Source organism: Nyctereutes procyonoides, unplaced genomic scaffold, assembly GCF_905146905.1.
Source record: "Nyctereutes procyonoides isolate TBG_1078 unplaced genomic scaffold, NYPRO_anot_genome, whole genome shotgun sequence".
In the NCBI taxonomy this organism is placed as follows: Eukaryota; Metazoa; Chordata; class Mammalia; order Carnivora; family Canidae; genus Nyctereutes; species Nyctereutes procyonoides.
This window is the reverse complement of record NW_026575040.1, coordinates 2,567,433-2,581,498: the sequence shown is the minus strand read 5'-3', so window position 1 is coordinate 2,581,498 and position 14,066 is coordinate 2,567,433. Positions and strand designations below refer to the sequence as shown.

Genomic DNA, 14,066 nt, shown 5'->3' with positions numbered 1-14,066 from the left:
AAAATATTTGAAATATAGGATTTCTTTTTTTAAAACATTTGTAGAATGGAAATAATCCTATAACCATATGCAGGAGAGAGAAGACACAAACACCCACATCCTCACCATCCAGCGTGAACAGCAGTTCCAGACTAATCCTGTGCCCACCACCCCCACCTCTGAGCTCTGAGCTCCCGGACACTTGGAAGCAGATCCCAGACACTTGGTCAATTCATTGGTAGAGCTTTCCTACATTTCTCTAAAAGACAAAACACATTTTTAAAAAAAGATTTTATTTATTCATTCATGAGAAACAGAGAGAGAGAGAGAGAGAGGCAGAGACACAGGCAGAGGGAGAAGCAGGCTCCATGCAGGGAGCCCGACACGGGACTCGATCCCGGGACTCCAGATCACGCCCTGAGCCCAAGGCAGATGCTCAATGGCTGAGCCCCCCAGGCGCCCCAAGACAACACTTTTTAAAAAAATAATGTGACCACAGTACCATTATTACTCTTAAAATCTTTAACAGCAATTCCTTATTTAAATCAAGTATTCGTTGTTCAGATTTCCCCCCAATAGTCTCATTTCCCCCCAGTCGGTTAGTTAAAACGAGGCTCCAGACAAGGCCACACGTGGCGTTCATTTGCTGTTGAGACCCCCTTTCTCTGCAGGTAACTTCTGTGTTGAGGAAACAGGCGCTTGGAGGCCTGAGTGTCCGGGGACGCGGGAGGAGCGCCTGGGAAAGAGAAGGCCGGACAGAGAAGGCCGGGGGTGGCCGGCCGGGGACGTTGATCTGCGGGCAGGAGGCGGGGGATGGAGCCCATCCTGAGCCAGGGGAGAGGCCGCCCGAGGGACGGCGGGTGTTGGCCCGAGGCCGGTGGCAGGGGCGCAGCCAGGTGCGCCAGAGGTCGGGGTCAGGCTGGCGAGTAGGTCGCCCCGAGGAACCGGCCTCTGTGGGGACAGGGAGAGGACAGGCGACAGCAGCTCCTCCCCGCCCGGCCACCCTGGCGCCCCGCCCTGGCCTCCCCCTGCGGCTGCAATGCTGGTGGCCAGCGGGGAGCCCCTGCTCCGCCTCGCCGTCGCCCTCCTCCTGCTCCTGGGCGCCCCCGGCCCTGAGGGGGCCAGTTCTCTTCAGAAGAGGTTTGAGTATAAGCTCAGCTTCAAAGGACCCAGGCTGGCGGCGCCCGGGGCTGCAATACCCTTCTGGAGTCATCATGGAGGTGAGCGGGCCAGAGGGGGGGGACCGGTGGGGACCGGCCGAGGGGAGCAATGGGGGGTGTGGATCAGCCTTGGGGCTGGCCAGCTCCAGGCAGCTGTGACTCGGTGCTGCGCGGGCCTGCGGGCCCAGGGCCCCTGTCACCGACCTCCGCCTCCGCCCACCACGGCCCACCCCGCCCCCGGCCTCAGTTTCTCTCCCTGCCTTCCTCTTTCTCCGCCTAGGGCTTCTCTCTCTCCCTCTGCCTCTCCTGGACCCTCTCCTTCCTCTGCTTCTCCGGCCTGTAAGTACACACGCTCGCCCACCTGCTGAGGCCCAGACCCACCGCCCAAGGCAGCTTGGGCCGCGCCAGACTCCCCGCTCCCTGCTCCTGCCGGGAGAACTGGGGGCTGCCTGGCAGCTGGAGCAGCAGCTCTGCCCTGTGTGTGCTGGCGGGGGGGGGGGGGGGGGGGGGGGCTGGGCATGAGCACAGTAGCTTCGGGAACTGCCCAACCAGGCCTCCGGAGTCTCCCTTCTACTTGCTCTTGTTCAAGACGGATCTTTCTCCCCACTGTGGGGCTCAGTCCCACAACCCTGAGGTCATGACCCAAGCTGAAATCAGGGGTCAGATGCTCAGCCCAGACAGGCACCCCTCGGAAAGGCTTCCCAAGGACTGACGAAAACCCACGCAGTACAGACGAGCTTATGTTAGAAATGAACAAGAGGGGATCCCTGGGTGGCGCAGCAGTTTAGCGCCTGCCTTTGGCCCAGGACGCGATCCTGGAGACCCGGGATAGAATCCCACGTCGGGCTCCCGGTGCATGGAGCCTGCTTCTCCCTCTGCCTATGTCTCTGCCTCTCTCTCTCTCTCTCTGTGACTATCATAAATAAATAAAAATTTAAAAAAAAAAAAAAAAGAAATGAACAAGAGGATCAAGACTAGGGGCTAAGGCTGAGGCAGGAGGTGAGTCTAGGAACAAGGCTTGTCACCAGCACGTGCTGCGTGGCCTGCCCCCCTGACTTGTCCATGGAGCTGGCTCAGAGCTCCCTAACAGGCAGGGCAAAGAGAGAAAGCAGATCCATCACGTATTTCTGTGTGTGTGAGATGGAAGCTCTGAGCGGCGCGTGATTCCTGACTGAGGCCAGAACAGGTGTCCCTTTACCATGACAGGCCCCGTCAATCTTCCTTCACGGAGGCACCGGAGGTAAACAAAGGAAGGGGCCGGTTCTCCCGGCACCAAGCCGGGCCCTGCCTCAGGCCCAAGATGGGAGGGCCGCGCGGCGCCCCCTGCCCCTGGGCCCCACCAGGCCAGGAGTGGCTCAGACCAGTGGAGGAGCAGAGGCTCTGCCAAGGTCACACAGCCAGATGCGGCCTGTCCATTCATTCATTCACTCCCTGCCACCACTACTGCCCCTCTGTGCCGAGCCCAGAGACGCAGGGCCGAGTCAGACTCGGGGAGACAGTTTGGGGTGAGGTCTCACGCACAACCCACGTAAGGCTGACTGCACACGTGTAGTATTCAGTGGACAATCCTTGCCTCCTACAAGCCACTTCAGAGGCAGTGGTGGCTTCTAAGGGCCCCCAGGACATCTGTTCTTGCAGCCTCTGAGCCTCCCCACCCCCAGCCCTGGCCTTGCTGAGCAAACAGCCGGGATTAGTAGCCTCCGGAAAGTCCTGGCAAGGCCTGGGCCTTGGGCCAGGTTCCAGGCTGGCAGGCCAGAGGGGTGGGGAGCCAGCTGGGTGAGGCCTCTGATCACCCTCCCCCCGATTCCTGCCGAGCCTGCCTCAGTTTCTCTCCCCTTTCCCTCCTCCTCCCAGGATAGGCCTCCCCCTAGCCACAGCCACTGAGAATTCACACACACACACACACACACACACACACACACTCACTCACTCCATCCCCACCCTTTCCTCACCACCTGCCATGCCAGCCAGGTCCCACTTTGGCTTTCAAATGCTTTCCTCACCTTGGAATGCCCCCAGGCGCCCCAACCAGGAAGCCCCCGGGCCTCGTTTGGCCACACGGGAGTCTCTCTGTGCTTCCGCAGTCTGGATCCTGAACCCCAACGTGGCTGTTCTCACAAAGCACTCTGCTGTGTCCCGGGGCCCCCCACGCATCCTTTTCCTCCGTGGGTCCTGTTTCCTAACCTGAGACTCAGAAAGGCACAAGTCTCTCTTGTGGGGCGAAAGGCTGATGCTTGAACAGTTGACACTTGAACAGCTCAGGGGTTAGGGACGCCGGCCCCACACGCGTGGAAAATCAGGATGTAACTTGTGACACCCACAAGACTTAACTGTTAATAGCTTGACCACAAGCCTTACCAATATGCACAGAGGCAAGTAACATGTTTTGTACGTTGTACGTATTATATATCATATTCTTACAATAAGGTAAGCCAGAGAGAAGGAAGTGTTAAGAAAATCATAAGGAAGAGGGCGCCTGGGAGGCTCAGTCCGTTAAGCCTCCGACTCTTGGTTTTGGCTCAGGTTGTGATCTCAGGGTTGTGAGCCTAGGCTCCAGGCTCAGTGCGGAGTCTGCTGGAGAGTCTTTCTCCAACCCCTCCTTCCTTGCTGCTCCTCCCCCTGCTCACACTCATTCTCGTTCCTTAAAATAAATAAATTCTTTAAAAATATTTTATTTAGGGCAGCCCAGGTGGCTCAGCAGTTTAACACCGCCTGCAGCCCGGGGCCTGATCCTGGAGACCCAGGATTGAGTCCTGCATCAGGCTCCCTGCATGGAGCCTGCTTCTCCCTCTGCCTGTGTCTCTGCTTCTCTCTCTCCGTGTCTCTCATGAATAAGTGAATAAAATCTAAGAAAAAAAAAGAAAAAATATTTTATTTATTTATTCATGAGAGACATACAGAGAGGCAGAGACACAGGCAGAGGGAGAAGCAGGCTCCATGCAGGGAGCCTGATGCAGGACTCGGTCCCAGGACCCCGGGGTCATGCCCTGAGCCAAAGGCAGATGCTCAACCGCTGAGCCACCTAGGTGCCCCTAAAATAAATAAATTTTAAGAAAAAAGAGAATCATCAGGAAACCGCATTTACAGTATCATATGGCATTTATGAAAACAATCGCGCGTATATAAATGGACCCACGCAGCCCAAAGCCCTGTTGTTGGAGGGTCAGCCATACTTTGGAATTGGATGAGCTGAGTTCCAATCCACTTAGTTCCTTAGCTTGTCTGAGCCCCGTGTGTAAAATGGGGTCTTCTTTTTATTTTTATTTTTTTAAATGGGGTCTTTTAACAGCAGGCCGCACAAACTGTGGTGAGGCTTCCTTGAGAAAGCAGGTGAGGGATCCCTGGGTGGCGCAGCGGTTTGGCGCCTGCCTTTGGCCTGGGGCGCGATCCTGGAGACCCGGGATCGAATCCCACATCGGGCTCCCGGTGCATGGAGCCTGCTTCTCCCTCTGCCTGTGTCTCTGCCTCTCTCTCTCTCTGTGACTATCATAAATAAATAAAATAAAATAAAATTAAAAAAAAAAAGAGAGAAAGCAGGTGAAGCGCCCCCCGTGGGTCTGACATCCGTTGCCCCCACCTGGTGAGGCACCTCAGCTGTGGGGGGCTCCAGCTCTGTGCTGGGCTCCAGCGCCCACGTCTCCGGTGGGTTCCCGTATGCGACAGCTAGCCTGTTATTTACTGGCAGGCCCTGATGTCACCTTCTTGCTCCCCCAGAGCGCGGCCCAGGCCAGAGAATGACGGAGGGCAGGGGACGGGGGGGGGGAGGGGGGGCGGGGGGGGCCCTGGCTCTGAGCTGCCCCTGTCCGCAGGTGCCGTACTGGGCCCGGAATAAGTGCGCCTGGCCCCGTCCACACAGAGCCTCAGTGGTGCCGTGTGGAGCAGGGCTCCTGTCCTCTTCTCAGCCTGGGAGGTTGAGGTGCAGATGAGGGTGACGGGGCCGGGGCGCCTGGGAGCCCAGGGCATGGTGAGTGGCCCCAGTCGAGGCCCAGCGGGAGCAGGGTTGGTGAGCTGGGGAGGTAGGTGGCGATCCCGAGGCTCCGGTGTCCTGAGGTCTCCGGGCTGAGCAGCTGGGGCCCCGCAGGCCGTGTGGTACACCCGGGACAAGGGCCAGGTGGGCTTGGCCCCAGGGCGGCCGACCTCGTGGGACGGCATCGGGATCCTCTACGACTCCTCAGCCGAGGACACCCAGGTGAGTGGTGATCTCCGGGCCGCCCTCCCGTCCACACCGTTGCACTCCAGCCCGCACCCACGGCTCAGGCCGCTTGTCACCCCCGCAGCAGAGCCCCGTCATCCGCGTGCTGGCCAGTGATGGGCACACTCGCCTTGAGTCGCACGGGTAAGCGCCTGTCAGGACTGACCCCAGCCCGCTCCCGGGGCCTCCGCGGCACCCTCACTGCCTACCCGAGCCCCAGCCTGGGTCCTGAGGCGCCCCCCTGACACTGCCCGGCTATGCCCTCCTCGCTGGCCTCTTATCTGAGCTGCTGCCCTGGAACTCCTGTCTCCTTGGTCCCCGCGGGGCCTCCTCCAGGGCAGGGACCTGAGTTTGTTCGCGCTTCCCAGGAACAGCCCCACTGAGTCCTCAATGCCTAGGGCCCCCACCCTGGTGGGGGGTGTCAAAGGACACAAGGGGAAGCATGTGCCGAGTGTGGTCGCTCACAACACCGCCTCTGAGCAGCAGCACCCTGGCGGCGAGGGATTCTTGGCCCCTAATCACAGGCTGGCCCGGGAGGCCCAGAGAGGTGGAGCGACTTGCCCAAGGTCACACGGCTGTGTGCAGGGCCGAGATTGGAGGCCACGTGGCCTGCGCCCCGCCCTGCGCCCTGCGCCACCCCTCCTTCCAGCTGACGTGGCTTCCAGTCCCACCCGGGAGCAGGGCCAGCCCATCAGTGTCGCTCAGCAAATACCCCTCAGCTCATAACAATTAGAGTAATTGCTCATGTTTATGGAGCAGAGACTACCTGTGCGCCTGGCGCCGGGCCGAGCACTTTACATTCACGGTCTTGGTTAAACCCTCATAACAATGTTATGAGGTAGTTCCAATTATTATCCTCATTTTGAAGGTGGGGAAAATTCAGGTTTGGGAGGGCTGGCCAAGGTGACGCAGGCTGCCCCCAGAGCTGGCCTCCCTCCCCGCCCTGCGCCCGGCTGGGGAGCACCTGCTGTGTGCCTCCGCCCCACGGAGCCTCGGCCCCCTCAGGCCGCCAGAACTTGTCTGTGCCACCTGTCCCGACTCAGTCCTGCTGAGTCAGGCGGGGAGAAAGGAGAGGGAGGAGAAGCCTTCCCTGCAGGCAGGCGCAGGCAGACGTGGAGGTCAAGGGAGGGCCCGGGGACCCGAGGGCGGGACCCACGCCCCTCAGAGCCCAGAGACGGGGCACAGGAAGGCCTTGGCCTCTTCTGTAAACTCCAGCTCCCAGCTCCGCCAGGCGAGGCCTGCTTTCCTGCGCCTCTCCTCCTGCTAGAGAAGCAGACTCGGCTAGGCCACGGGGACCTGTCCCGTCCTGCGTCCCCAGGACGCCTGCGCAGAGCAGCCCCCAGGACCACCCCCGCGACCAGACCTTGGGTCCTGTGCCCACAGGGACGGAGCCGGCGGCAAGCTGGGCTCCTGCCGCTGGGACTTCCGCAACCTGCCGTGCCCCTTCACGACACGGATCACATACTGGGGGCACAGGCTGCGTGTGAGTGGCCCCTCCTGCTTCTGCAGCTTCTCTGGGTGGGGGCTGGAGGGCTGGAGGGCCCAGAGCTACACAGCTGCTGTGCGAGCCCCGTGACCCCAACAGAGTCGTACCCGTGCTGCCGCACGGGGTTCCTGGCACATGCGGGCTCCTCCTCCCTGCACACACTGCTAACTCCCAGAGCACATACTTACGTGGGCTGGAGTGAGACCAGGTGAGCGTGTGTCCCTTCCCACCCCCCGTGCCATTCTGATGCCAAGCCCTGCAGCCGCCTGCAAGCTCTACTTTAGAACCAGGGGAGCCGGTAAATCAGAGATGGGGACAGTGCCCCACAGCTGGGGTCAGGGGAGAGGAGAGGGTTCTATCTGCAAGGCGCTCACTCCTCTGTACCCCTCAGGTGTCCCTGAGCAGTGGCCTCACTCCCAGTGACCTAGATGAGGTTTGCGTTGACACCGGGCCCCTGCTTTTGGCTCCTTGAGGTTTCTTTGGGGTCTCGGCAGCCACCAGCACCCTGGCAGGTGAGGGCCTTCTGGACAAGTGAGGGCAGAGAGTGGTACCTAATGATGTATCCTGCGCACACCTTCTAAACTGCTCTGGGTGTGGGGCTAGCCACTTCCTTTCTACGTGGCCTGGGAAGTCATGCACAAGCCTTCTCTGGGCCTCTGCTGCCACCGGGGGAAGTCGTGTCTGCCTTGCAGGGCTGCTGAGTCTCGAATAGGATAAGCACCAGAAGCCTTTATTCCGGTGATGGCCTCATATGTGCCCCAGCTGGGGACTGTGGGGCAAGCAGAAGAGGGCAGCCACGAGGGACATTTAAGGAACCGGAGCAAAAGGATGTAACGTCATGGAGAGTCCATGGGGAGACCCACAGCTGGAAAGCAGAATAGAACCCAAGAGTGGGAGTTTTTGAAGGCCAGGACTTTGGTCTTTAGGCTCTAGGCCCTAGGGAGCCATGGAACGTTTCTGAGGAGGAGAGTGAAATGATCAGAGCCCTGCTGAGGGGGTGGCCACTCGTGCTTGCTTCTACCAGTAGAGGCCACGCTCTGGGGCCTGAGGGTGTCAGTCTGTTGCCCTGGCTCTCGCCCAGGACTGTCCAGTTTACCCACTCACTGTGGGGCACCCACTTTGGCTCTGTGTGTGGGTCCACCCTCACCGTCCACCCCCCTGCTTGTCTGCCCCCCACACGTTTCCTATGAAGTGAGCAAGACGAAGGATAGAGCTGCCCAGATCTCCTGCCTGCCCAGAATGTAATGGGGCCTGGGGGTGAGGACTGAGCACCGAGGCCCCTGGGCGGAGGAGGGCGTCTTACCTTCCCTTCTCTCCCCCCTTTCCAGATGACCATGACATCCTGTCCTTCCTGACCTTCAGTCTGAGTGAGCCGGGTCCTAAGGTGATGCCAGCCCTGGGCCGGCGCTTCAGGGGAGAGCTAGGGGAGAGACAGCCCGGGGACCCCTCCCCATCGCAGAAGCTTCTGCTCACGTCACGGTGTTCCATACCATCATTCCAGCCTTTATCTCTACTGAGAGCTGTCTGTGTCTCTGAGCTCTGCAGCTCTGCCCAGGCCAGGCCTTATTCCGGGCTGTGCTGGGGGCCAGAGGTGACCTGGCCCCAGGCCCTGTCCTGGAGCATCTCCCAAGCTGGCTGGGGACTGTGGGAACATGAAAGAGGGGTCCTGACCAGCTAAGGGGAGCAGGGAAGGCCACCTGGAAGACAGGAGCTTGAAAAGCCGAGAGAGGTGGCTGAGTGGGGAGCAGCCCGGACAAAGGTCCGAGTCCCGAGAGAGCTGCTGGGGTGTCAGGCGGCAGCAGGAGGGAGGGGGTGGGGATGGGGCAGCCGCAGAGCCGGGCTGCAACTGTAGGGCCTCGTGGCCCAGTGAGGGAGACCCAGCTGGGGGGCTTCTTCCCTGGCTGGGATGGATGTTTGGTCCACCAGGATGGGGGCTGGGGCCCTGGGGGAAAGCTCACCTCACTGCAGGTCTCCCACGGGTTTCAGGCCTGACTTCTGTCTTATTTGTCCAGCCTCCCCGCCAGCCCCTTCTGGAGATGGAGGAGTGCCGGCTGGCAAGGCAGCTGGAAGGGCTTCAGGCGAGGCTGGCCCTCGGTACCAGGGAGGACGTGATGCCAAAGCTGAGCTCCAAAGTCCAGGAAGAAAGTAGGGACCCAGGGAGCAGGCAGGTGGGGCAGGGGCTCATTGGAGCATCACAGGACCCTCTTCCTTTCAAACCAGGAGTCTTTTAAGTAGTGGGGAGAGGAGGGCCTGAGGAGGCCCCATCTAGCAGACCCCGGGTCCCGGGACTCGGTCCTATCCCCACCCACCAAGCAGACACATCTTTTCAGGGAAGAGTCTTGGAGGCAGAAGCCTGACTTTCTGCCCACCCTCTCCAAGAAACCCCCCAAAGATAGGACCTCCTACCGCGGTGCCGCCGGCTGCCTGTCCCAGCTCTGCCCCACTCTCCAGGGGAGCGACGCTTTGGCCTGGAGGAGACGCTGGGCAGACATCGCCAGATCCTGCAGGCCCTCCAGGGTCTATCCAAACAGTTGGCCCAGGCTGAGAGGCAATGGAAGATGCAGCTGGGGTCCCTGGGCCATGCCAGGCCTGTCGGAGCCTGGGTGAGTGGCCGCCTTGGGCACCCAAGGCCCTGCCTGCAGGCCTGGAAGAGTGAGCTCCCTCAGGCACTGGGTCCCTGACACTGGGGGGGCTCCCTCTGTCCAGGAGGAGGAGCAACCGCTGTACTTGGGGACTAGTCTCCCCCAAGGCCTGGGGAGGAAGGGGGGGCAGTGCCGCAGGTGGCAGGATGGGCTGGATCTGCGAGGCCGGGGAGCGCGCAGGGGGCTAGCCCTGTGTGAGCAGGTGCCCCCGGATCCACGTGGCTGGGGCTGGGAGAGGCACTGCCGGGTACCCGGGGCCCTGGACAAGTGCCAGAAAGAGACCGGGTGCTAATTTGCATGTAGCTCCACATGTGACTTGGGTCACGTACGGATGGCTGGCTTAGTGCTCAGATGCACCCGGAGCCTCGCTTCATCGCCACTGCCCTCCTGGCTTCTCCTCGGAACAGTCATGCCCCGTGGCACGCCCAGCCTGGGCCAGAGAGCTGGATGCTCGATGCCAGGCGGGAGAGGCCAGGGGCTCCTGCGAGCTTTGCTGGGCTCTGACAGCTCGGGGCTCTCATCTGTGTCCTTGGGCCAGAGTGACTGAGGCTGGGCTGCTGGAGCGGCGGGGTGGCGACGGGGCCACACTCCCAAGGCCAGGCCGCTCTCTGACCCTACTTCCAGGCCCAGAACTCCTCCTGCCAGGTTCTACCCACCCCGGGGAGGGGCAGTCACTTCTCCAGGCCTCTCAGCGAGACAGAGGCGCAGGCACTGAGGGCTGTTGGGCACTGGCCCCATCTTGGACTGTGCCCCGAGTGGGAGTAGGTAGGAGAGGACTCGACTGGGCCTCTGCTGCCTCCAGGGGCAGAACCACTTCTGCAGAGGGCAGAGAGCCTATGACCCTCCAGGGTAAGCGGTTTGAGAGGAGGGAAGTCCAGAAGCCCAGCTGGACGGGGGATAAATGTCCAAAGTGAGCAGGGGCCAGGTAAGCTGGTAAGGCCTTCCAGAAGGAAGAGGGCTCCAGTGTCCCTGGGGAAGAGGGATTCTGAGAAGAGAGGGGCTGGGCCCTGGGCCCCAGAGAACAGGGTGGCACTCCCAAGGTCTGCGCCCTGCTCCACAGACAGAGGACTCTGCTCCAGAACTTGCAAGAGATAAGGTAAGGGCATCTGCGAGGAGGGGCAGAGAAGTCCCGCTCCACCCACGTGCTCAGCCTCAAGTTCCTCCACGGGTTCCCTAGTCCTCTCCTCACTTCCTGAGCACCCAGCACAAAGTCTGGCGCACAGGGAGGGGCTGGGGCACCGTTAGGTTTGTTGAGTTGACTTGAACTTAATTGACTCAAGTTTAAAGTTTTGAAATTCCTAGTTTAAAAGTAATTCTCCCTGGGAGGGGGCCCTCATGAGAGCCCCTATCAGACACCCCACCTCCCCAGGGAGGGTTGAATCTGAGCCCTCCTTCAGCGCCTGGAAGGAGGCCGTGCTTTGATGACATGCTTGGAGCAACCACAACCAAGATCAGGCCTAGCAGGAGGGGGCAGTCCCTGTGTTCTTTGTGCCTCCACCAGCCCCCCAACATCCCACTTTGGGCCAAGCCTCAGGGGCTCCCCACAGAGCTCTGTGGACAGGAAGGTCACCTTGATGCCACGGAGGAGGAAAGCTTCAGGCTGGATGCTGGATTCTGGGTCCCTTACATCTAGACACTTGAGGGTGGGAGGATGGGAAAGGGAAGAGGAACTAAGCCCCTGGGGGCTGGGGATGGAAAGCAGAGCCCAGGGAGCCTAGAGTCGAGAGAGGCAACTTTACGGAGAACTTTCTGGGAGCTAGAACTGTCTGAGGACACAGGAATGTTTGGGGGAAGAAACCAGCCCCTGAGAAGGGGCCCTATAGATGGTGCCTGTTCCCTACCAGGTGCTGCAATCAGGGATTAGGGAGGAATCAGGGAGGAAGGGTTAGGAGGTTTGGGTACAACCAGAAGGGATAATGAGTCCCCCTCATCCCCCAGGGATGCAGCTGCCCGCGTGGCCTCAAGAGCCCAGCTCTTCTATCTGCCTGTGGGCACCAAGCATCATTTCTTAGAGCTGGCCCAGATCCTGAGCCTCCTGCAGAAGGACATTCAAAGCCCACTGGTGAGGGGGAAGGTAGGGATACCATGAGGCCCCCGCCCTTAAGGCCCAGCCCCTGTGCATCCCCAGGTCCTCCTGCCTTTGGGCTCCCTTCCTAGGACTGCTGGCAAGCACATCTGTGTTGGGGTCTGGACGTGTCTGTGATGGAGATTTTACCTTCTCTCTGCCCTCTCTGCTCTCTGGAGGGTTCCAGAGACTCTCGATGCCAGCAGAACCCTGGGGACCATTTGGTCCAACCCCCTCAGTGACCAGAAGTGAAATGGGAGTGCTCAGAGCTTGGTGGTGAAGCCCTCTCTTCCTGGTGCCCCTGCCCTGTCTTGCTTTTACATTTGCCCTCACCGTCTGTCTTTTGCTCTCTACTTCTCTCTTTCTCATCTCTAGAGCCTTTCAGAGCCCCGATGATCCCAGGCCCTAGGCCTTCCCAGCTGTTCCCACAGATGGGCCATGGGAACTTGGGTGGGGGAAGCTGCTTTGTACCCTCACCCTCTCCAAATTCTCTGGAGATGACAGCCAGGGTGTCCCATGCTTGGGAAAGGAAGTAGAGCCCACACAGATGGCCCAGATTCCAGGTCCCCTCTTTCCTTTTGGGTAAGAAGCTGATACAGGACTTTAAAATGTCCCCTTTCGGGATCCCTGGGTGGCGCAGTGGTTTAGCGCCTGCCTTTGGCCCGGGGCGCGATCCTGGAGACCCGGGATCGAATCCCACATCGGGCTCCCGGTGCATGGAGCCTGCTTCTCCCCCTGCCTGTGTCTCTGCCTCTCTCTCTCTCTCTCTCTCTCTCTCTCTCTCTGTGACTATCATAAATAAATAAATAAAAATTAAAAAAAAACATTTTAAAATGTCCCCTTTCAGAAAGCAGCAGCCAAGCCCCCCTGCTCACCTTGCCAAGCCCCGGGGGCCTCCTCGTGCCTGCAGCCTGGCATCTTTCTGCTCTTCCTCCTCATTCAGACTCTAGGCTTCTTTTGTTACGAGTACTTCAGGTGGGTCTTCCCACGGGTAAGACATCCTACACCTACCTGGCACCTCTTAATTCTGGGTCAGAGCCACCCGACTTGAGAGGTGGGGCACTGGGGCCCAGGGGAATGTGCCTGGCCTGACAACTGCCAAGGAGCAGCACCTGGGCCAAGACCCATTTTTCTGATAGGCTCTACTGGTCACCTGCCCAACTGCTGGCCCCATCTAAGCCCCTCCCTCACAGAAGTCACTTGCTGGTGTGAGAAACTGATGAGTAACTGGTAGTTATGTGGTCGGTGCCATGATGGCAGGAAGCTCGGGGCTATGACAGTATAGGAATAAAGCCCTTGACCCAGCTTGGGCAGATAGAGGAATTGACCTGGAAGGGATGTTGGATATGGGTCGTCAAGGTGACTAGAAGGTTTCCAGCCTGTCAAGATAAGTAAAGGCATCAGTGCAGAGGAACAGCATGAGAAGAGCATGGAAGCATGAAAAAGAAAGCACAATATTCTGGAAGAAAAGTGACTCACTCAGTACTGTCAAAGCAGGGTGGGACCAGTTTGTGAAACCGAATGAACGGGATTTAAAAGGTGGGGGGAAGTCACTAATTCTGCTTGGTGGGTGTTTGTTGAAGGAATGAAACATTTAGAGATAGAGAAGGTGCTAAGGTGCTCAGAAGTGGTACTGACAGTCCTTATTGATGGAATGTCAAGACAAGAAGAATCAGGGTGGTCTGGGGTGGTCCTGGAGGAGAAGTGAAGTGTGCTGAGCTTTAAAAAGCAGAGAAGAGACAGCCTCCAGGTGAGAACAGCAAAGGTACAAAGTGGAAATGATGACAACCTTATGCATTAGGTAGGCTTATAATGGTGGCCATAAGGCTGGAGCCACCTGGACAGACCTTGAATGCCAGGGGAAGAATGTGGTCCTGATGGGGCAGGCCAAGGGAGCCACGGAAGGTCCTAGAAAAGGGGTGGAGAGATGCTAGAGAGGTGAGTCTGGAGCCTGGTCTCAAGAGCCCCAAAGGCAGAAATCCAAGTAATCTTCTTCTTTCTTTGACAATAGGCGGGAGCTGGACAAGAGCCTTCAGGACTGTTTGTCCACAGGCAGCCATCCATGTCCTGCACCACACGTCCCTGGGGCCCTGGGGGTTCTGAGGAGGCAGCCTCTCTCCCCCAGTATGCGTGCACGACTCACCTGAAAGCCCGGAAGGAGGTGGATGGTGTCTAGGGGGGAGACAACTTGGCCAGTACCCTCTCCTTCTGGGTGCCCAGCTCCTGCTCACACCTTAGCTTTGGGGAAGCTCCAATCTTATTAAAAGTGATTTACATCTCTCCATGCTTTGACATGCTCATTGACCTTCTGGCTTCACCTTACTTTCTGAAGGCTTCCACTTTCTCCAGACAGGTACCTGGACAGTGAGCTCCAAGCAAGTAAGGAGGTCAAGGAATGGCTTCATTGCCAAAAGACCAAGATACCCCACGAGCCTTGAACCCCGGACAATGGGGGGAGAGGAAATCACAACCGGGTATAATTCTATCCCCAAATTCACCCAGCACAAAGAGTGGTACCTCCAGGTGTCCTTCCTGGCTTAGC

The 14,066-nt window shown here is 59.1% G+C and overlaps 1 protein-coding gene across 1 annotated transcript; it reads left to right on the top strand.

Moving 5' to 3' along the window:
* The first annotated feature begins 1,018 nt into the window (after positions 1 to 1,018).
* On the top strand, positions 1,019 to 13,761 carry LMAN1L (lectin, mannose binding 1 like). The gene is given in 14 exon segments (XM_055319614.1): positions 1,019 to 1,199; positions 4,949 to 5,103; positions 5,221 to 5,328; positions 5,417 to 5,475; positions 6,715 to 6,814; positions 7,209 to 7,329; positions 8,146 to 8,201; positions 8,830 to 8,962; positions 9,269 to 9,420; positions 10,084 to 10,167; positions 10,500 to 10,555; positions 11,398 to 11,521; positions 12,372 to 12,499; positions 13,536 to 13,761. Coding segments are annotated over 14 exon segments (1,593 nt in total). The 3' UTR covers positions 13,672 to 13,761.
* Positions 13,762 to 14,066: the final 305 nt, after the last annotated feature.